Raw genomic sequence first — 23330 nt, forward strand, 5'->3', positions numbered from 1 at the left:
TTTTCTGGTCTCTTCTGCTAAACGGCAGTATCAAATACTTAATGAAGTAAGTGGATTGAGGCCCATCTATTTTTATTTTCCAGGAAGTATAGTAAGCTGAGTTTCTCTTTAATAGACCTGTTCTTTTCAGCCTTTCCAGCCTCGTCATGTTTGCTAGTACCGACATATAATGCATGCGTTTTCAAGAAACTACACGGCATGTTCTCTTAACAAGCTTCCGATAACCGCGAGATCTGCGTTCGGGGTTAATGCAAGTGGTTGATTGGGGCTATAGACTAGGCGCAGTGTGGCTACCGGGGTTAGAACGGAGAGTTTTCTCAGACAGCGCCTCTCCGAAACCGATATTATCGCTTCTCTCGAGATGAAGGGGCAGAGAAAAGGGGGGAAGAACGGTTAACGATCCTGCGAAGCGTGTGCTGGAAGGATTATTAAAGCTACTTAGCACTCCGCTTGTTCTTCGTCGAAAGTGAGGCTCTTTACGAGTGGTACAAGCGGACAGATCCCCTTTGATGCGCAGGTTTTTTGTATTTTTTTATTTTCTTCAATTTTCCTATATATAGTTATTTTTCTTACTCCTCCTCAGCCGAAGCTTCAATGCTTCGTTAGCGTGTTCCCCGAGAACCACCGCTGGGACCTCATAACCGGCAGGCCTCGCTTCGCGGCAGACTCGAGCACTTCTTGATCGGCAGAACAAACAAAGTTGCCTACTTCGTTAATTCTTCACCGTGGTCCTTATTAATGGACGAGTGTTCGGCAGCCTTCCGCCCCTTCCTCTTTTCACCATCCCTCTCTGGCTGCTTCAGTGCTACGTTGCGTGTCGTTCATTGCCGCCCGCGCATAGCGTCAAAGCTTTCTCTTTCTTTTTCCTTTTCCCATCCCCCTTTGTGTTGCATCCGAAGCTGCTTAGCGCATCGGGAAAGCGGCCGTTCGTTGGTATTTTCTAAGTTGGCCGAAGCTCGTTAACACACTCAAATAATTAACCTCGCGAATTATTTTCCGCGCTGGGGTCATCACTCACAGGGTGTGTGCAGCGCGCATGCCGCCGGGCTTCGAAAGACGACACGCATGGCGATTAGGGTCGTATTGCGAGGGAACCGCCGCCTTTTTCCCATTTTCTTCGTCCGCTCATCTCACTCTCTATCTATCTGCTTTTCGCGCACCGCGTATAGAGGGGATTTTCGTTTCGCTATCAACTCCTCCCCGCTGCTGGGCCAGCGAGGTCAGCAGGCCTCGTCTGTTGTGAGAAACATCCTCTAATGCTTCGCAGGCGCCGCGTCGGTGACGGCTGGTTTTCTCGTAATGAGCCATAAATCGCGCCAAGCCTGCAGAGCAGAGAGCGAGGCAGGGGGCCTCTTTACCATTCTTCTGCGCTGAGTGCCGGTACACATGCTGTGCACCTCTACGGCACAACAATGTTATTAGCACGTAACCTGCCTGTGCTGAACGCATCCTGTAGTGTCTTGCGTCTAGTCTTTTCGAGGGGATAGAGAGATGCACCACGTGCTTAACGCTACCTCTTATCCTTTCGAAAGCTAGGACACCTACACGAAATTTCTGGTCTGTACGCCGCACAGTGGAGGAGATCAGCTGTGGCAAGTAAGAAAACTATGCTTGATAGAATGAATAACAATACATTTAGCAGCCCCGAGCAGCGCTGCCTATGTGCTGCAATCACCTACCGCTCTACTTTTTAATGTATACGCCAGCGGTTCAAAACCACTCTAACTTGTAGTCTTTAAACATTTTTTACATCTATATTCCAGCTACACTAAATACGAATAAGCCTATAAAAAGTAAAAACGGTGTTGAATGTCCTCCAGCGCACTCTATATTAAAGTCAGCGCATGTTACCCGAGCCCTAGGGCAGATTTTTACCATTAGACATATGGAAGTGAATTAATTCTATTTTGAGAATATGCGAATTTCTAGCGATCACGAAAATTTTAAATGAGGTTTCTGCGTACACTTACTTGCTCACATCAACACATCTGGCGCAGTGCTTAAAGGTTGCTAATTACATCGGGCCTTTGCTTTTTTCTATCTATATTAGTGATATGAACGTTGGCTTTCACTCGGATGTAACACCGCGGCATTATGCAGATGGCACCATTATCCATGCTAAAATAACATGTTCCGACGACCAGGTTAAACTTACCGAACATTTGGATCACGTTTACCGTTGGTGCAAAAAAATGTAAAATGAATGTAAATAAGGACAAAACAGTTTTTATGCGGGTGACACGAAAAAAGAATTCCGTGATGTTCAATAATGAATTTGACAAAATTCATTTAGAGGAAACAAAAGAATACAAGTATCTTGGTATTTACCTAACTAGTGACCAGAACTGGTCTGTACACATCGACCATGTTTGGAATAAGGTGACCTTTAAGCTCTTTACATTCTGGAAGAAACTATGTGGTACGACGCCAGAAGTAAAGCTTCTTGCGTACAAAATAAACTGTGGTGCCGCTTTTCACATATGCAAGTCATGTCTGGCTTATATACAATATACAGAAATATAAATAAGCAATATACAGAAATAGGAGCAGGTTGAGAACCCTGCGCTTATACTTATTTTGAACGCCTACATTAAAACACAGTCTGTTACAGAACTAAAAAAAAAAAAAAAAAGCTGGACTTGTTACTTTAAACCTAAACGCATTTTGGAGTTTCTCGGCCTGATAAAGCAAGCCTACTAACTGATTAGTGAAGTTCGAAAGGAGCACAAGCCCGTCTTTTATGCTTCCCTGACCTTTGTCCCATGCATCAATATGGCTTCAAATGCTTTTATTCAAGTTCTTTGACAGTGTACTTTCTATGAAGTCACACAATACCATAATACTGGGTGGTCCAAATGGTCTAGTTTTTGCCTGCCGCAGATGGGGTGAAATACGGGAATTCGATTACTCACAATTAGGGGGCGCCACAGAGAGGATCCAGAGAGCGGGTAGAATGTCAGTTTTTATGCATACAGAACTTTAGACTATGATCTCATGCATGATTTGAAAACAAATAGGAATAATTTAAGCATGCTTGCTGTCACTGTTCAGATCATGGTAATTAGCCCCGGAATACCTCTGGTGGGTATTTCGAAAAGGCATAGATGGTATTTTTCTGTTTGCTCCAAATGAGGTGTTTCGCTGCACGCACTAATGAGGTACCACACTCCAACGCTACGCCCTTGTATCCTTCTCCTTACAATATCCAAAATTTTTATTAACATAAGTTTTCGTTAATTGCCTGCTGTTAGGCTAAAACGTTTTGTAGCGAGAGCTTTAGTGGCCAGTGTCTCGCTATTTAGCCGTGTCTGTCCGTGCCTGTCCGAAGAAGAAGGAGGAGAAGGAGAAGAATAAAAAGAAGATGTAGCAGTAGTAGTAGTTATAGTATCAGTAGTAGTCGTAGTCGTATAGTATGATAGTAGTAGTAGTAGTAAAAGTAGTAGTAGTAGTAGTAGTAGCAGTAGTAGTAGTAGTAGTAGTAGTAGCAGCAGTAGTAGCAGTAGTTGCGGGAGGGGGTAGCTGGCAGCTGACATGGCCGAGCACTAACTGGACGTAGGGCTTCCTGGCATAACATTTAGCAGGAGCTGCCACCTCGGGCCTCTCCTTTCATATGGGAGGCTGATATCATAATCAGCCTGCCAGGACTCTGGCATTCACGTTATTCCTAGGCCACGCAGGCACGTTCATACAGCGCGGTTAAAGCGGGGCATTATATGTTGGCTTGTAGCTTACGCTATCACATCATCGCGAAGGTTGGAGTGAAAACAGAGAGGAAGAGGTGCCATAGTAGAGGGCTTTGGACCACAGTGCGATAGGGGCTTTCGCCTCATCGCACTTTAGTGGTCAAAAGTGCCCCCTATGGCACAAATAAAGCTTAAATCTAATGCGCAAAAGTCATGTCTTTACTTTCAAGCCGAACCTAAGCGTAGCCATGCAGATATAGCTCTCGCGTAACTGCAGGCTTGACCACAAGCTAAACCACTGCTAATGTTTTTCTTTTACGTCGTTAGTCGAAAACTGCGAAATTAGTAAACTTTGCTGCCTTCCGTTCTAATTCCTAAATCCGCCAATAAGGCACAGTTAGGCGAACTTAACCGCAGTCGTATGGTTCTTTTCGTTTCCGGTGTCGGCTTAACGCCTTCTTCTCCCACGCTTACATTCTTCTACCTTGCGGTTCGAGCGTCAGGCTGCTTGTAGCGAATTAGGCCTTTTCCTAATAACATTTTCACCATTTCACACGATACACAAGAATAACAACAGTGGCTGAAGGTGTCGAGCTCGTACCCTCATTCACGGGCTAGCTTTACCCAACGCAGTTCTGAAACACGATTGCGTTAAGAGGGCACAGCTCCGGCCGTTGTAAGCGAAAAATCACTTGCATGGCACTGGCGGGTGGTACCTGGCAGCTTACATGGACGGACAGTGGTGATTCTTGGACGGTTCGTACGACTTCACGAGACCACATGGTATCGGAAAGTTGGGAGAAGCAGCCAACTCGGCTTGCTCATTTAAGGGGAGGTGCGAGGGTAGGATAAGAATCATGCTTTGGATGTTGAGTCAGGCATGCTACTCCTTGGCCGCACAGGCACATTCCTGCGTAAAGAAGAGCGCTGTGAACGAGACGAAACACAAAGAACGAAGAAGAAACACAGACACTGGCGCTGACTAACAACTAAATTTTAACCATAGAGAAACATACTTACGTAAAGAGCGGACACTCGAGCCGTTTGGCGGCCGAACTAGTAAGGGTCTGACCACCCGCCAGATGGAGAAGCGATGTGTGCTTCCCCTTCATCTCAAAGATAGACAGCTCATCATACGTCCACCGGATTGCATCCAAGCATCCCGTTTCTATATAGACGTTGGTATTGCGCCTGTCACGTTCTGCAGGTGCCGCCCACCTCAACGTGCTCTTTAACGCGTCGTCTCGTTTTTTAGGTATGTTGTTCTCTTTTTCTAGTAGAATTAATTTTAGTGTTTCTTGAGCTAAGAACCTGTTAGCAGATTGTTATGCTGAGTGAACGTATTTTGCTCATGTAACATAAAATATGAGCCATGAGGGAAATTCGTCAGGCATCGATCCGTTTGTTCTTGCGCCGTCTTCTAGGGAAGAGCGTGTGCATTACTTCCAAAGCATAATTTTCGAAAAGTTATTTGCAGCACCTTTCGTTTAAAACACGATCTGTTATCTGCGGCTCACCCGTATCATAACATAATCGTTTTATTTGGCGGTTTTCGAACAGTGTAAAGCGCATTTGAAGTCATTTTGTGAAAGCTGTTTACCCCACTGTATATGAAAGATGCATGCACCTTAGCCGGTTCGCAAGCGCCTGTTTTACTCTACCGCGTTTCTTGTTTTTCTAAATTATTCTTGTACAATAGGCTATAAGTAATACTGACGCGAACTATACTAATCTTCATTATCTGCAGCGAAGAGCCGCAGACATATGGCCTTGTCACTTTGCTTGTTACGCGCAGAATGATCTAAACAATGCCGCCAGAATTTTTTGTTTTGTTTGTGCATGCTCAAGCCACCAAGCAAGGCTTTAAAATTTTCCTCGTCGTGCTAGATGCCCAAGAAATATATCGAATGATTGCATCCACTCGCGTCTCTTTTTACTTAGTTTCAGGTTGTTCAAGGCTTCCAGCTTCCATATCAAGGCTTCACCGTCCTTTCTTTCTTGCTGCTGTTTGTAATTGATGCATTTCTTAATATGATCCAGTATTCTTTTTATGCAATTCACTGTGTAAACAAGACAAATAAACTTTTTGTATGGAACCACTGTCTCTGATTCTGTGCAAAATAGAACAGCGGCTCAATATGGCCAAAAGTTATAATCAGAACTGCTATGATTGCATTATTCCAACCTGCATGAACTAATTCAGCCTTGCTTAGTTTGACGAGCTTGGCGGTATTTTGAGTTAAAAGGTTGCGATTGGCGATTTCATTACATCGGTATTTATGGCATGCTTAGAAATGAAATATTAAAGGCCTTGCGCTCTACTTTAGACGATGAAGTTGAATGTTTAAAACCAAATGTAAATCAGTTTCAAAAGCATTGCTATCGAAACCGAGACAGAGCGATAGCACGAGCCTAAAATCTCGGAAAACGATATTAGCTGTCTGACCAGCCACTCGGGGCGCTGGCGGCAGTGCAATAGCTCGGCTGCAGGGCCCTACGGGAGTGTCCGCTTTTTACGTAAGTATGTTTCTCTGTTTCAACTTCGGAGCAAACGCATTTAAAGGTACATTAAGGGGGTACATGAAGGGGATGGAGCCACGGCGATGTAGGCGATCTCCGAAACACAGCGTAGTCACGTCAAAAAAAAAAAATAAAGATAAAAACATTGGACAACTAAAAGCGATAAAATACGGTGTAAAGGCCGAAAAAAAAAAACAAATGAAACCAGATAAAAACACATTCCCTTAGCCAAAACGGCATGTAAAAGCGTTAAAAGGTGATGGTAGAAACTTGGAGTAAAAAAGCTGCTTAAGGTTAATAAACGTGGGAAAGACTAAACAGTTACCGTACCTCTCAAAAATTGCACTTATTATTTTTTTTTGACAAACACAGGGAGCGTGCTCGCACATTGCTCGTTTGCGCCGTGAATTTAAAGTGCTTGGGCGGTTTCTCTCCTCTGCCTATAATGGTGCAACTATTGAATTCAGGGATACAGATATCGTCAGGGTTGCCATTCTTACATTTCTTACAATGGTTGGCGAGGTTCCCAGAAATTGCAGTATTGTTAACGTTATTATTGTGCTCTTGAAGCCTAATATTCATACGCCTGCCTGTTTGACCAATGTGCCGTTTTAAGGAATTTAAGTTTTTTTTCTTTTTTTTTTCTTTCTTTTTTTTATTGACGTCACTACGCTGTGTTTCGGAGATTGCGCAGCATCGCCATGGCTCCAGCCCCTTCATGCACCTTTAAATGCGTTTACTCCGAAATTAAAATTTCAATTGTTAGTCAGCGCCTGTGTCTGTGTTTCTTGTTCCTACTTAGTCTTTCGTCTCGTACCCAGCGCTGTTCTTTAGGTATGCAATGTCAACTAACCCGACACCCAGCTCTCGTGACGTTCCTACGGCTCTGATAAAGCGGGGCTTTATGTGTCTGGTGGTCGCCTACTTAAATGCGGAGACATGTACCCTATAATTGGTTTGCAGTATTACGCATGCGACCGAAATCTGGCGAATGTCAAGTGGGTCTAGAATTTTTGCAACGGGTATAACTTATCATCGTACTTCAACGAAAACCAGGAACCACTCTGCAGACTGAAAATTTCAAATCAGGCTAAACTGATAAAACTGCAGGTGCAGTGGTGGCGTAGCGGCAGAACATCCGCCTCGCATGCAAGAGGACCGGGGTTCAAATCCCGGTGCCGCGCAATTCTCCACCGGATAAAAAAAAAAAAAAATCCGCGTGTCGATGGCATTGCATACACAGGTTTGGGGTGCGACCTGATGCCGGTGAACACCTCCGGCAACGCACTCCTTCACCAGAACAGGAGTTGGCCACCCTGGTGCAGTAATTGGCCACAACCTCCTATGATAAGCTCCATAAAACCCCGGCCCTCAGTCACCAGCGGCTGCGGAACAACTGACCACGGCGCCGGTCAGACCTGTGACGCAGTAGGGTGTGCTAAGAAAGCCTGGCTCCGCTGGACAGGCCGCCATCGGAAACTGACCCTGGCAACGTCTAATGCTAGAACCCTAGCTAGTGAAGCTAGCCTAGCACTGCTGTTAGAGGAACTAGAGGGCATGACATGGGATGTCATAGGGCTTAGTGAGGTTAGGAGGCCGAATGAGGCATATACTGTACTGAAGGATGGACATGTACTGTGTTATCGAGGTTTACCAGAGAGGCGACAACTAGGAGTAGGTTTCCTTGTCAATAAGTATATAGCGGGTAATATAGATGAATTCTATAGTATTAATGAGAGGGTTGCAGGCATCGCAATTAGGCTTAATAAGCAGTATAAACTGAAGGTTGTACAGGCCTATGCAACTACATGTAGTTATGATGACCAGGCAGTTGAAAGCTTCTATGAAGATGTAGAATCGGCAATGCGAAAAGTAAAGACGCAGTATACTGTACTAATGGGAGACTTCAATGCCAAGGTAGGGAAAAAACAGGCAGGAGACAAGGCCGTAGGTGACTATGGCATTGGTTCTAGGAATAGCAGGGGGGAGTTACTAGTTGAGTTTGCAGAGCGCAATAACTTACGAATCATGAATACCTTCTTCAGCAAACGGAAGAACCGGAAATGGACATGGAAAAGTCCTAATGGAGAGACTAAAAATGAAATCGACTTCATAATGTGTTCAACCCCCGCCATTGTGCAGGATGTAGAGGTAATCGGGAAAGTGCGATGCAGTGACCACAGGATGGTGAGGTCCCGAATTCGCCTAAATCTGAAGAAGGAACGCAATAGATTAGTAAGACAGAAACCCATCAACGAATTAGCGGTGAGGGGGAGGGCAGAAGAGTTCAGGATCTCGCCACAGAATAGGTATTCAGCTCTAACTGAGGATGGCGACATTACCCTAGAGGCAAGGAACAATAATTTCAGAGATATCATTACTGAGTGCGCGGTAGAAGTAGGCGGTAGGATAGTTAGAGAGGATACCGGTAAGCTGTCTAAGGAGACGAAAGATTTGATTAAGAAACGCCAGAGTATGAAAGCTTCCAATCCAACAGACCAGATCGAATTGGCCGAGATATCAAAGCTAATCAATAAGCGCAAGGTGGCCGATATAAGGAAGTATAACATGGACAAAATTGAGCATGCTGTAAAAAACGGGGGAAGCCTTAAAGCGGTAAAGAAGAAATTGGGCATAGGCAAAAACCAGATGTATGCGATAAGGGACAAGGCGGGCAACGTCATCACTAATATGGACAAGATAGTCAAAGTAGCCGAGGAGTTCTATACAGATCTCTACAGTAGCCAAAGTAGTCAGGACCGTAATGAGATTGGCGGTAGGGAAAAACAGTCAGACGTTCCACCAGTGACGAAGGACGAGGTCAAGAAAGCACTAAAAACTATGAAAAGGGGGAAATCAGCTGGAGAGGATCAGATAACTACAGATTTGCTGAAGGATGGGGGGGATATCGTGCTAGAAAAACTGGCCACCCTGTATACGCAGTGCCTGGTGTCATCGACGATACCGGAACCATGGAAGAACGCAAACATTATCCTCATTCACAAGAAAGGGGACTCTAAGGACCTTAAAAATTACAGACCAATCAGCTTACTGTCTGTTACGTATAAGGTATTTACTAAGGTAATCACTAATAGAATCAGGACAACCTTAGACTGCAATCAAGCAAAGGATCAAGCAGGGTTTCGGAAACGGTACTCTACTATCGATCATATCAATACCATCAATCAGGTGATAGAAAAATGCTCGGAATATAACCAGCCCTTATACATAGCATTCATTGATTACGAAAAAGCATTTGACTCAGTTGAAACCTCGGCGGTGATGCAGGCATTGCGAAATCAGGGGGTAGACGAGCCGTACGTGAAAGTGCTGGAAGATAGATATAGTGGCTGCACAGTAACCATAGTTCTGCATAAAGAAAGTAACAAAATTCCCATAAAGAAAGGTGTTAGGCAAGGAGACACAATCTCCCCAGTACTATTCACAGCTTGTTTAGAGAAAGTATTTAGAGACTTGGAATGGGAGCAGTTAGGGATAAGGGTAGATGGAGAATACCTCAGTAATCTGCGATTTGCTGATGACATTGCCTTGCTAAGCAACTCGGGGGATGAACTGCAAATAATGATTGATGACCTAGACAGAAAAAGTAGAAAGGTAGGCTTGAAAATCAATATGCAGAAGACTAAGGTAATGTTCAACAGCCTCGGGAAGGAACAGCAGTTTACATTAGGTAGCGAAATACTAGAGGTTGTAGGCGAATATGTCTACTTAGGACAGGTAGTAACCGCAGATCCGGACCATGAAAAGGAAATAACAAGAAGAATAAGATTGGGATGGAGCGCATTTGGCAAGCACTCGCAGATTATGACTAGCAGCTTACGGGTATCGCTCAAGAGGAAAGTATACAACAGTTGCATCTTGCCTGTACTCACCTATGGGGCTGAAACGTGGAGGCTAACCAAGAGAGTTCTACTTAAGTTGAGGACAACCCAGAGGGCTATGGAACGAAAAATGGTAGGGGTAACATTAAGAGATAGAAAGCGTGCAGAGTGGGTCAGAGAAATAACTCAAGTTACCGCCATTCTAGTGGAAATTAAGAAGAAGAAATGGACATGGGCAGGACATGTAGTGCGAAGAGAGGATAACCGATGGTCGCTGAGGGTAACAAACTGGATTCCAAGGGAAGGAAAGCGTAGCAGGGGGCGGCAGAAAGTTAGGTGGGCGGATGAGATCAAGAAGTTTGCAGGGGTCAAGTGAATGCAGCTAGCACAGAACCGGGTTAAGTGGAGAAATATGGGAGAGGCCTTCGCCCTGCAGTGGGTATAATCAGGCTGACGATGATGATGATGATGATAAAACTGCACCTTGGGCTCTCATCAATAAATAAGAAAAAGTACCATGCGAATGTACAAGTTTTGATTCAGCGTCTTTATCTAGCCAATATTGGGCCAAATTGTAGCACGTCACAGACTGAATGTATCTAACTTGGCAGTGGCGCTGTGGTTTCAGTTGGTTTCAATCCTTAAGAGAGAGCGCACAAATCCCACCTGTGCCCTCTGTCTTCACGCTAAGAACTTGAGTTGGGTCTCCTTTGCCAGCGTCGTTGAAGGCCTCCATGTAGAGCTGGTAGCGCGTCCCGCAGCGCAGATTCTCCAGCACGATGCTCTGCTGGTTTCCCGGCACGTGCTGCTTGACCCAGTCGTTCTGTTCTTCCTTGTAGTGGAGTATGTAGCCTGGCACAAATCGAAGTGAATACGTATTTTTGCTGTACTACGTCTGACAGCAGATATATATCCTACTAATGGTCCTCATTTTAATTAGCTTGCAAAAAACATTGGAACATCTTTTTTAGACATCGTTGTTGGTAAACGCTATTGCGCGAAAAGATCCTGCACTGCAAATTTAGGTGGTAGGCGTTTAGTTAAAACTCTTCACAATAATGATGATTAAGACAAATTCTAACTTTCTTTGTTCACAATTATGCGTCTGCATTATTAGTTACTTAATGAATTTAACAGAAATAAATCATAGTAACTTACATTATGAGCGACAATGGTATAAAATATTCTTAAATGAAAACGTTTTAGTTGACTTATTATTTATGGTGCATATACAAAAGAGCGCTGCTTTGTGTATGTTCTGCGAAGTGCTTGCAAATCGAATAGCGGACAAGAATATTCACTGCTCCTCGCTTCATTATCCAAGTTCCATGCGATAATGATTCCTACCAGTGACAGGGATGTCCGGCGGCTCCCACAGAAGATGCACCGACGTCGCAGTTGTTGACTGAACACGAATCAAAGGTGGACTGGGTGGATCTTTAAAAATCGAAGAGATAAGAAAGAGAGAGAGAGCATTGTTAGAGAGAGCATTAGAGAGAGACAACATTAGAGAGAGAGCTTTATCCCGCTATAAAATAAGTAAAAACGACGGCACACAAGCTCATTCGCAATGACGGCAACCAATGCTCGATATACTCCCGCTGATTACGTCATACCATGCCACATATATAACCAACTTTCACTTCAGCTCTTGCATTGTGAAAACGGCCGCCGTAGTGTGGCCGAAACCTTATTTTTAAAGCGACTGGTCTGCACTGGACGCTATTCCGTCATGTATATTAACCAGAAGGGTTTCCATCCCACCCTGTTGTTCTCAACGCACTTCGTGGGTGGCATAGCCAACCTAAAATCGAGATTGGCCGCTTCGTTTCACCAGAAACCCGTACATCGGCATTCGAAGGTCATCTTCAATTAAACATAACCTGCAAGGCATGGGATGTGATTTCTCGCTCCTTACATCTGAGGCGCCTTAAAGTTCACATGGTTTCAGAAGCCGAAACTCTTCGACGAGCCAGGATCGCGGACTGCATATTGGTTGATTGAAACACGTAAATTTTATTTGAAGCCCTAAGTGCGCACGTTTGCTTTAAGCGTCTCCCACACAGACACGGCAGCCGAGACGAATGCTGGTTCATTTTGGCATGGACGACTACCGTAAAGCTTGGCTTTTGGGCCTGCATCGACAAACTTGGAGTTTTTGCCCAGAGTATAGCGACGGTCGTGCCGTCGAGGAGCGGTTTTATGGGAGGACCCAGTTGATGTAGGCGGTATAGGGCGGATAGCTTCTTCGAATATGAGAATGTTCTAGACATTCCCATACGATATGTGTATACGGTCTGAGGGTTTCGTGAGCGATGACACATCTCTTTTTCAGAGTCATTGTTGAATAATTTGCGTCTTAAAGAAGGGGTGAATGCAGTATGTGTTAGGTGCGCGGGCAGACTAAATCTGCGTAGCCCTCGATATCTCCTCCGGCATAAATGGAATGAGTCGTGCCTGTTCCTCGAAGAGTTCCTCTCTTCCATTGCGGAGGTGCCTAAGCGCTCTGCGGCGTCGCGTCTTCGCGATTTCTTGGAAAGTAGAAGATTCCAACAGGCAGATATGGGTGCCCTCAATGGTGGAAAGTGCGTTCGGCGTGGTGGATATTTTGCGTGCTGCTCCTCGCGCCTCGCTGCTGGCCCATTCATTACATTCAATGCTTCTATGTGTAGGCACGCAGCAAATCATCGATGTAAAGTCTATCTTATGAACCTGGTCTGGAACTGTCACTAATAAATCACCGATTATTGTTGATGGACTCACGCTCACTCGTCTGCACGCTTCCTGCGCGCGAGACGAATCCGCGAAGAGATGGAGTCTATGCCTAGAGTCATATGTAGGAAACCTTTGCAAAACTTACTGTCCAGCTTTTAGGAGGGCTATGAGTTTTACTTCCGCAACGTCGACGTCGTTTATGGTCAGTGGGGCCGTATTCACCACGAGATGGGTGATCTCCAACCACACCACTGTTCGGATATGGAACCGATAAAAGATACGCTCACTAAAAAAATGAAGCCTCCTTCGCACTGCGCTGGATCAATCTCAAGTGCCCCGAGAATTTCGCAAGCATCCAGCTGCCCGCCAATTTGCATACTGGTCTACGCTCATGTCAAGCTCTGAATGAAAGCGCGTCGAATGGAAACTTCAAGAGCTCCCAACCGCGCCATCTCCATTACCATTCGGCACAGAAACTTGACGACGCTGAGCTCTCAGTGTGGAGCCTCGGTCTCAATATGAACTTTGGGTCGGAGCCGGATGTAAAAGAGATGGTGTGTGCCATGGAAATAGTGGTCAAGAATGTCGAGCCCTCCCGCCGCAAGGAAGAACGCACGCGTGTCGTGAGCGTGCTGTCCAAAATAAAGCGGCATATGGGACTGGAACATCTTTTGACCGAAGAAAGAAAGGCACTGCTTGATAATAAAGACATCGCAATCGTTACCGCGGAGTAGGGAAAATCAACGGTCGTCATTGAAAAAGAGACTACCTAAACAAGGTAAAGATCATGCTGGAGGATGAGGGAACGTATATATCACTAAATCGTGAACCTGCTTCTAATGTGTGTAGGGACTAGCGGAAACTTCTGGCTGACGTGTTTACCGGTGAACGTTTTTGGTGGCATTCGAAGTGCCACCTTTTACAAGCCTTTTACAAGAGTCCCTATTCACCTAGCAGTCAAGGTTTGCACAGGTGCGCTCCATGCGGACTCAGCCATATACCCGAAAGAACACCAATTTAAGTTCCATACTTCAGCAAAGGTTTGCAGTTTTGTCTGTCGGACATCTATTTAACGTTCCTGGAGAAAATATGTAAATAAGTCCATGGAACTGCTTTCCGAGAGTCGACTGTTGGCAGTATCAGCGCTGCGAAATTGACAAAGACTAAATGAAGTCTCGCGCCTTCTCAGATTCCATGACATGCCCGAAAGCTTTATTTCGGTATGTGGGCGACTGATTCTGTAAATGGTCAACAAATTGGCTTTGAGAGTATTATTTTTTTGCTCCTGAACAATATAGAACCGGCCATACAGTTTACAATGGGTGAGGAAGTCGACGGATTACTGCCATTTTGGACATTCTGGTGAAACTTGACGGCTCTGGAATGTCATTCAGTGTATACAGGAAATACTCGCGCACTGGCGTGAAACTCAATTTCAGTTCCGTGCACCCTAATTACCACAAATGTCCGTTGTCACCTGACGTGTTCGCCGTGTGTAAAATCTCTGATCAACGACGGAAGAAAAACTAAATGATATAGACACCATGCGCGGTGACTGATATCTTCTGACTATCCCAGTTCATTTAACCGGAACGTCGATATTCGCCTATCACTTCCGTCGCCAAACAACTACAGCGACAAAAGAAGAAAATTGTTTCGATACCTTACGCGGTAAAAGGAAAAAGCATTTACCGCGTATTGCGTTCTTACGGATTCGGAGTCGCACATGTAACCACGCCGAAGCTCAGAGACGTGATCGTGACAGTGAAATAAGAGGTTTATAAGAATATAAAAAGACGTTCCTGGGCATCGCGTACGGCATTCCTTGCCCTGTATTAGCGAAACGGGCGATTTGTGGAAAGCATTGAAGCAGCACCACAATTACGTAAAGAATCAGTTCGTGCCAACTAACGCACTGGCTGAACATGCACGCTCTCCGATGGCTATGAAATCGACTAAGATGCGCAAAAATTATTTAAAAAGAAAAGAATAAGACGACATGTCTTTACCTGGTATCTTTTCACGTTCAAACAACGGCACGAACACTTCATTGCAACGAAGGCAATGTATCAACAAATCAATCGATAAAAGTTTATTTCACCAGCAAACGTATAGCTGGTGAAAAGGGCTAACGGCGACAAAACATTCTGGGGCACTTTGGACGACTAAAAATTGCCCACGATTACGTTACTGTCTATTGCGAAATTTTAGCGCAGCTCATCACCTTTTTCACATTTTCGATAGATTGAGGCAAATATTTCGAGCAAGGCACCTATGTGCAATTACATACAGACTTTTTTTATTTTTCACACGTATTCTTTCAAAAAACACTCCTCTAATTGTTCTTGGCGGCCATGAAAGAAACTTTGTGATCAGAGAAATAGAGAGCAATTGAGTTATTGGCAGGTTGCGGGAAGCAGCGCGTGGGCCCGTAGGAACGTTGCGCGACGAACAGATTGCAGCGACTGACTGATGCCACTGACGTCGCTAGCAAGTGAAGCGAGTGAGAACTGGATACACGCACCGTGATCCGCTGATAGCGAGCCGACGTTTCGGCAACCGGAGAGCACCCTCGCCACCACGCAGAAAGAGGCGGGACCCCTCCTCCTCTTTTTGCATAGCGGCGACGGTGTTCACGCAGTCACGGCCCGGCTGGGGTGGCGTAGTGGTAAGACGCCCGACTACTGTACCGGAGTACCCGGGTTCGAACCCGACCTCTGCGGCTGCGTTTCGATGGAGGCGAAACGAAGGGGCGTCGTGTGCTGTGCGATGTCAGCGCACGTTAAGATACGCAGGTGGTCGAAGTTACTCTGTAGCCCTCCACTACGGCTCCTCTTTCTCTCTTTACCCTTTCTCGCCCACCTTCCTTCCTTCCCTTACTGCGCGGTTGAGGTGTTCACAGGAAACAAGTGAGACAGTTACTGCGCTTTTCCCTTCCTATAAATCAATCTACGCAGTCACGTTGTTTTTACTTGCTAGCAGCGGCAACGGGATCAGTCAGTCGCTGCTAGCGCTGTGTCCGGCGACCCCCTTATTCCTTTCCTCGTGTTCTCCGATTGCTGAGCGTGCTCGTGCCCCCATCGTTCGCCGCTGAGTGTATCCCCCCTCTTCCTGCGACGCTCCGGTTGCCGAATTGGATTGGATAGGAAAACATTTATTTCGTCGCTCAAGCAGGTCTAAGGAGAGACGTACTAGATGGCCGCTAGTCCATGCCTGGCGGCGACCTTATTAGCCCGCTCGATGGCCAGTAGTTGAATCTGCGGGTCCGAGCTGACCAGCACGGCTTCCCACTGCTTGGGAGAAGGGAGCTGTATTAATTCCACCGCAGGTGGATCATTTGCGCAGTTCCAGAGAATGTGATCGTATGTCGCTCTTTCGCCGCATTTACTGCAGGTAGGGTTGTACTGGCCTGGGTACATCAAAACAAGCACCGCCGGATTTTATGTTGCCGGAGCGCCGGCTCGAATTGGGGGGATGAAAGGGGGCGAAGCTGGTTACGAGGCCGACGCAGCCGACGCCGACGCGAAACCCAGGAACGGCCGCTAAGAGCTGCGCTCTAAAAGCGATGAGGCGAAAGCCGCTATCGCAATCGTGCTGGTCCCACTACGGCAACGCGTGAGCTTGTTTTTCACTCCCAATTTCCTCCTTTTCCTTACGGTTTGGTTAAAGTGACCGCGGAGAATTGTAACAGATACCGCACCTTTTCTTTACTGTACACCTATTTCAAACACCGGTGATGCCTGCTTTACTACGTCTGCTTCTGTATGCTGCGTGGTGCAGCATTCGAGGAAGCATCATGAAAAGCGCCGCACGGACGCCAGGCATGAGCATTGCGAGACCGCAGCAGTTGACTACTGGCTAATGTTTGGACATATACGGCATATTTTCCGAAAAACAATTTGAAACGCCACTGATGCCTGCTGTATTGCGTCTGCTTCTGTATGCTATGTGGTTAGGCGTTCTAGGAAACGCCAAATGAAAGGCGCCGCATGGACGCCTGGATCGGACGCCCGGCATCGTGGGCCCAGGATGTCGCCCCCACCTGGGGGCCGCACAGGACCCATCTGCCCTAATTCACGACATCTGGGGCAAATAAAGTTGTTTCTCTCTCTCTCTCTCTCTCTCTCAGCTTCGTATATGCGTGAATGTTCTGTTGACGTCATGACAAGTTGTGACGTAATGCCCTGATGTGGCATCATCAAGACGTCAGTTTCTGTTATTAGACACGGCCAGTTATTACACATGGCCGTCATATACGGTCATGACGTCACGACTTGTCATAACGCCACCAGGTGATGACATCATGGTCAGCCACCTCTGCCATTATCATCATCACTGTCACTATCACTAACTACTAGCGGTGGCAAGTATATTCTAGGCACTATAGTGGCGGTCTCCGTGGCACTCGTGCTAGAATGACACTGACAAGGAGAGGTAAAAACTAGAGGGTGTCAGATGACTTAAAAGCAGAATGGCAAAAGCATACCCTTCATCATCTATCATTTGCCTCTTATCGGCGTTCGTTGCAGTGCGCCATTTAATTATAATTAGTATACAAGAAAAGAAATGTGCAGTATCTGCCCCACCTTCTCTAGCAAGTGTGATTTTGGACGGTACACCATCGCCTCTTTTGCACGGCATTGTGGAGTACGTTCAAGTGAGGGTTTACAGATGGCAGGAACGCTAGACAAGAACAGATATCGCGAAATCTCCCGAAATTTACGCGGAATACAGATCTCGCGCGTAGATATCAAGCACAACTCTCGCGCACGGGATTTCGTTCTATGAGCCTAGATCATAATATACGTTTCTCACGTGGCCGGTGTGGCAGTCAGCATAATTGACAGCAATAGTGGGACAGGACGGGAAGCCACAATCGCATGAGGCCTTAAGGCTTATACATGCAGCTACCGCCGATAGACATCGAAATGCAAGAGCGTAAGCTGTTATGCGTCGCAATCTCATTTAGAATAGATCTGGCTAAGACGAACATATAATTTGATACCACCCGCATGTGTCAACAACCTGTGGTTCGCCAGATGCGCACTCCCCTGCAACAGCGATTTCAACTATTTGGACCCCCAATGCCGATGGTGCGACTGCCCTATCAAAATGAGAATGAATTTAAACTTTCAGTTTCACACGTACGGCTGTAGGTGAACTATGCGATTATATCACGAAGACAAGGATGAACTATGCGAAGATATCACAAAGACGGGGATGAAAACGACGAAGTGCTGCTGCGCTACGCGAACTCGGTCGTGTGTGTCTAGGCTGGCTGTGGCCTTGTATGGTTCGACGTGCAGTTTAGAACCGTACAAGGAAACAGCCAGTCTAGGCACACACAAGCAAGCTCGAGCAGCGTAGCAGCACTTCATCGTTCTCATCCTTGTCTTCGTGATATCCTCGCATAGTTCATCCTCGTCTTTGTGATAGCATCGCATAGTTCACTACAGAACTCATATTTAGACGAAGCAGCCCTTAGGGGCCGCCCTTACAGAAAAAAAGACAGCCGTCGGAAGGCTATTCGATTCAGGGCATTGGTGATGACCCAGCGCTACTCTGTAACAGTGGAGATGGCCAGGAGAGTCTCCCAGTATGACTCCGCTGTGGTTAGGGATGGAGGATGTGAGAAAGTAGGGCATGTGAGGAGGACGTGAAGAAAGTCTCCCGGTTTCCTACAGAGCTTACATGAGGACAGGAACTGATCTGGGTGTCGGGCATGAAGGAGAATATGGTAGGGAGCAGTACGTGTCTGGAGTCGGCGCCAGTAAGAGGCCTCGGTAAGGGTTAGGTAGGGAGCCGGCGGTGCGTAAACTCGCTGACTATCTCGGTATTTGATAAGGATATTTCTGAAGGAAAGCAGACGCTCCTGGGATGGCGTAGGGGATCCGACTCCATCCCGGAAAGTGAGACCTCGGTTGAGGGTGTGGACCTCCTCGTTACCTGGGAGGTCTGCGTGCACTGGGGTCCAGATGAGGGTTACATGGTGTGTGGGATACCAAGAGCGTAAAAGTCGAGGCGTGGTGCGAGATACGAGGTCATTGGCGAAATTTTAGTGCTGATTTTGAGTCAAAGAGAACTTTTTCTTGGTAGTAGAGGTGGAGGTGAGAGCTAGCGCAATGGCTGCCTCCTATGCAATTTCGGGGGAGTCTGGGGTGACAGAGCCTAATGCGAGTAATCGGGCCTGATCATTAGCGACAACGAGTACCATTCGTGAGTGCGATGAGCACTCTGCCACCTCCACGATGGGCACACTTCCATCTGGAACAACTTCGTAGTTAACGCTGTTTAAGCGGCGCAGGACTTTATAGGGTCCGAAGTACGGGTGTACAGTTTTTCGCACAAGCCTTTGTGGCGCACGCGGGTCTACACCCACACCTGCTCCCCTGGTTCGAAGTGGACTTCACTGTGCCGAAGGTTATAGTATCGAGCGCCGGTGGCATGCTGCTCCTTGATGTACAAGCGGGCCAGCTGGCGGGCTTGCTCAGCCTGTTCCGCGAAATGGGCGGCATCGGGTTCAACCGTTTTATCCCCGCACGGGAGCATCGCGTCCAACATCGGGCGGGCCTCCATGCCATAGACGAAATGGAATGGTGTAAATTGCGTGATTTCCTGCACCGCCATATTGTAGGCCAAGGTCGCTGTAAGGGACGACGGACACAACATATTACCGCGGGCAGGCGGTGAAAGTATGTGGCTACCAGCACAGCTCCTCTTTGTTCTCGTAGCATGAGTGGACGCAGGTGGGGTGCAGACAGGAGGGCGTCGCGAGGCCCCTGGTGAAGCACGCAACGCCATTTAGGGTGACGAGCGTTACGAGCAGAATGAATGAATGAATAATTGAAAAACTTTATTTACACAACGGGAATTCTCCCGGCTTTAGTGGGGCCCTGGACCTAGGGCCCCACTAAAGCCGGGAGAATTCCCTTTGTGTAAATAAAGTTTTGCAATTATTCATTCATTCATTCATTCATTCTGCTCGAGGTCCAGGGCCCCAGTGGCCTTTGCCGTCTTGCGCGCTCTGTCAATCAGCTTGAGCTGGTCGTCAGGCGTCGAGCAGGACAGCGCAGCCTCCCACTGCTCCGGTGTTGGTGTGGTGTTCATTGGTGCTACCTGTGTTTCTTGACAGGCCCATGTAACATGGTAGAGTGTGGGGGGTTCTCCGCATAGTGGGCATTTATTTTCATATGTAATGGGGTGGATTTTACTGAGTAGACTCAGATTGGGGTATGTGTTAGTCTGTAGCTGTCTCCAGGCAACCGACTGCTCTCTATTGAGGTATTCGTGGAGAGGTGGATAGATGCTCTTTGATGTTCAAGGATGGCTCCATAGCGTCTAGTGACTGCGTCCGGTTCCCCGTCGTAGTGCGCCCCCCGGTTGGCGTATGCTCGGGCATTGGCGCGTCGACACGTTGGTTGCCTTTGACAGTCTCATGGCCTGGTGTCCACGTTATGAAGCATCTCAAAAATCGGATTTTTCTTGCCTTGAGTATGCGGATGGCCACAGTGGATATGCGTCCGCTGCTATACCTTCTGCATGCTTCTAGCGAGTCCGTAATTATTTTTGTGGTAGCCTCCTCAGCCTGGTGGGTGATAGCGAGAGCGACTGCCGCTTCCTCAGCCTCGAGAATGTTGTTGCTCTTGATCGAGGTGCAGTTGCCTTCTTTAAGCTGGTGATCAACCACACTGGTTACCGCTCCGCGTTATTCTTTTTATGTGGTCGCGTCGACGTACAATATGTTTTTTTTTTCCCTGCGAGGCTTCTTTCATGTGCCTCGGTTCTTGCCTCTCATCTGGCCTTGTGTATTTTCGGATGCATGTTTTTCGGAATCGGGTTGACCTTAATGATCTCTCTTATTTCTTTCGGTATGCTGCCCGTGCTGTTTATTTCTCTGCAAGCATCTCTTATGCCCAGTATATTTAGCGTGTTCCTTCCCGTTTGCGTCTGCATGAGTCTTATTTTCTGCGCTAGAAGGTGGGCCTCGATGTGCTCTTGCACTGTGTTGTTTATGCCCAGTTTATTGAATTTTTCGGTCGAGGTGTTGACCGGTAGTCCAAGAGGGCATTTGTAGGCTGTCCTCAGGATTGCCTCCAGTTGTTCTTTTTTCTGTTCGAGCGGAATTTGGTAGGGGACGCCATATACAATTCGGCTTACAACGAGGGCCTGTACTAGCCTACATATGTCCTCGGACATGCCTCGTCTTCTGTTGGAGATTCCTGCTATCATTCGCGTGATCTGCGCGGTGGTACTTGCTAGCTGCCTGATTATTTGATCTAAACGGCAGTTGCTTTGTATCCGCATGCCTAGGATTTTTATTTGGAACACTTCCGGGATCTTCTTTTTCCCTATGTAGATGTCTATGGAGTTGTGCAGATCGTACCCTCTTCTGTGGACTCTGAACACCTCAGATTTCTCCGGAGAACATTCTAGGCCGCAATGTCGAGCGTATGCGTTGACAGCGTCTGCTGCTCTCTGCAGACAGTCTTGCTTTTCTCCTAAGGATCCCCTGGTCACCCAGATCGTGATGTCATCAGCATAGATAGCATGTCTGGCTCCTTCAATGTCTTCGAGTTTTTTTGCTAAGCCGATCATAACAATGTTGAAGAGCATAGGGGATATCACTGAGCCTTGCGGTGTTCCCTTTTTGGGGGTCGGGAAGTTGTCTGTCCTGATGCCGCCTATTCCAATGGTGGCGGTTCTGTTACTCAAGAAGGCTTTCACGTAGCTGTGTATTCTCTGCCCGCCATCTAAGTTGCAGAGCCCGTCTAGCACTGCCCTGTGACTGACATTGTCGCATGCCGCTTTGAGGTCGAGCACGAGCAAGATGTTTTCTCCGTATTTCGGGACCGTGTTAAGCACCTCCTCCTTGATCTGCAGGAGGATGTCCTGTGTTGATATATGTTTTCGGAATCCGAACATAGTGTGCGGCATGAGGTCATTATCCTCCAGGTGGGTCTGCAACCTCTGAAGCACAATTCTTTCGTATACTTTTCCCAAACATGATGTCAATGAAAAGGGTCGTAGATTTTCCAGGCTGGGAGTTTTTCCGGATTTAGGAATCATTACTATTTCCGCATGAGACCAGTCTTTCGGGATGGTCCCCTGCTCCCAGTGTGTGTTGATGAATTCAGTAAATCAGTAGACTGAATTCTCGTCCAAGTTCCTATCATGGCGTTGGTAATGCCATCCTTGCCTGGGGTGGTGTTTTTTGTGGCAGACATAACAGCGTGTCTGACTTCTTCTATAGTAATGGGTTCGTCAAGAGTGGGATTTGCTTCTCCCGTGTATGGCGAGCTGTAGTCGGCGCCCGTTTCGTCACCGATGTATCGCTGCTTGATGTTCTCTAGCAGTTCCCTGTCTGTACCTTGGCATTGGTGAGCGATCCTTTGGATTGTCTTATGGTTTTCACATTTGATCTTAGTTGGGTCTATGAGAGCCCTTAGCAATGCCCACGTCTTGGCCAAACCTAGAGTCCCATGTAGATCGTTGCATTTCTGGTCCCAGTCCCGTTTTGAGAGCTCCATCGCATATTCTTCGGCTTGTTTTGTGACCTAGGCGATCTTTAGCTTCAGCTTTCTGTTGTGCTTCTGCCTTTTCCATCTCTTTAGCAACCCCCGTCTAGCATCCCAGAGGTGTAAGAGATGTTTATCCACGTTGGGCGTTTTGTTGGTGAGAGTGACCTTCTTAGTGACTTTTTCCCAGTCGGATTTGATACCCTCTACTCAATCCTTAATGTCCTTGATCTCTGTATCCTCGGACTCCGCCCTGGTCTTTCTATAAGCTTCCCACTGTGTGAGTCTAGCTTGGCCATAATTTTTCCTGACTGGAAGAGTTTCTATCTGGATGCGCAAGATGTAGTGGTCACTGTCTAGCGTCTCCCCGTCGTTTTCCCATCTTGCCTGCCTTATTCCTTTGACGAACGCTAAGTCTGGGCACGAATCGCGGTTGATGCTATTTCCCACTCACGTTAGCTGGGTGTGATCTGTGATTAGGCAGAGGCTTCTGCGATCAGCTTCTCTGGCTAGATCCTTGCCTTTCGGAATTTCTCTGACATAGCCCCAGCTTTTATTCCAGGCATTAAAGTCCCCAAGGATGAGAAGACCCCTCTTGCCTGCTGCTTGTTCTGCCTTGTCCAGCAGGTAGCTGAAGCTAGTGTTCTTTTGGCTGGGCGGGCTCTATACGTTAAGCAGGAAGATGCTTTCTTGGCTTCTCTTTTGGGTAATGACTTCGATAAGAACGGGGTCAATGTCCGTTCCGTCGATGTCGTGTCTGATTGCGGTGACAGTTTTGGCAACCAGCGTGGCGACCTTGTTTTCCCCCTGCCCCTCATATGCTGAGCAACCCGGCAGTGTGGGTGAGCAGCCGGTTTCCTGTAGGACGATTATGTCTGGCGGTATTGTACAATTTGTGATATGTTGTTTAAGAAGACCCCGCTTTTTGCTGATCTCGCGGCAGTTCCATTGCCATATTTCAAGGGTTTCCAACTTGACCAAGCTCTTACGGTGCCTCGCCATGCTCGGTCAATGGCCTATTATAGGGTTTGCCTCTGGATTTCATGCTCGTGAAT

At 47.0% G+C, this 23330-nt stretch overlaps 1 protein-coding gene across 1 annotated transcript in view; it reads right to left on the bottom strand.

Annotated features, from left to right (window-relative positions):
* The window catches only part of LOC146193974 (cell adhesion molecule Dscam1-like), a 640182-nt gene that overhangs the window by 77598 nt on the left and 539254 nt on the right, over positions 1–23330 (bottom strand). Inside the window, exons 18-19 of the mRNA XM_084600664.1 lie at positions 11393–11482; positions 10712–10897 (exon numbers count right to left, since the gene is read on the bottom strand). Coding sequence (XP_084456790.1) covers positions 10712–10897; positions 11393–11482 — 276 coding nt within the window. The remainder of the gene's footprint in view (positions 1–10711; positions 10898–11392; positions 11483–23330) is intronic.

This window comes from Amblyomma maculatum, chromosome 4 (genome assembly GCF_055883805.1).
Source record: "Amblyomma maculatum isolate TAMU_Amacu chromosome 4, ASM5588380v1, whole genome shotgun sequence".
Taxonomy (NCBI): domain Eukaryota; kingdom Metazoa; phylum Arthropoda; class Arachnida; order Ixodida; family Ixodidae; genus Amblyomma; species Amblyomma maculatum.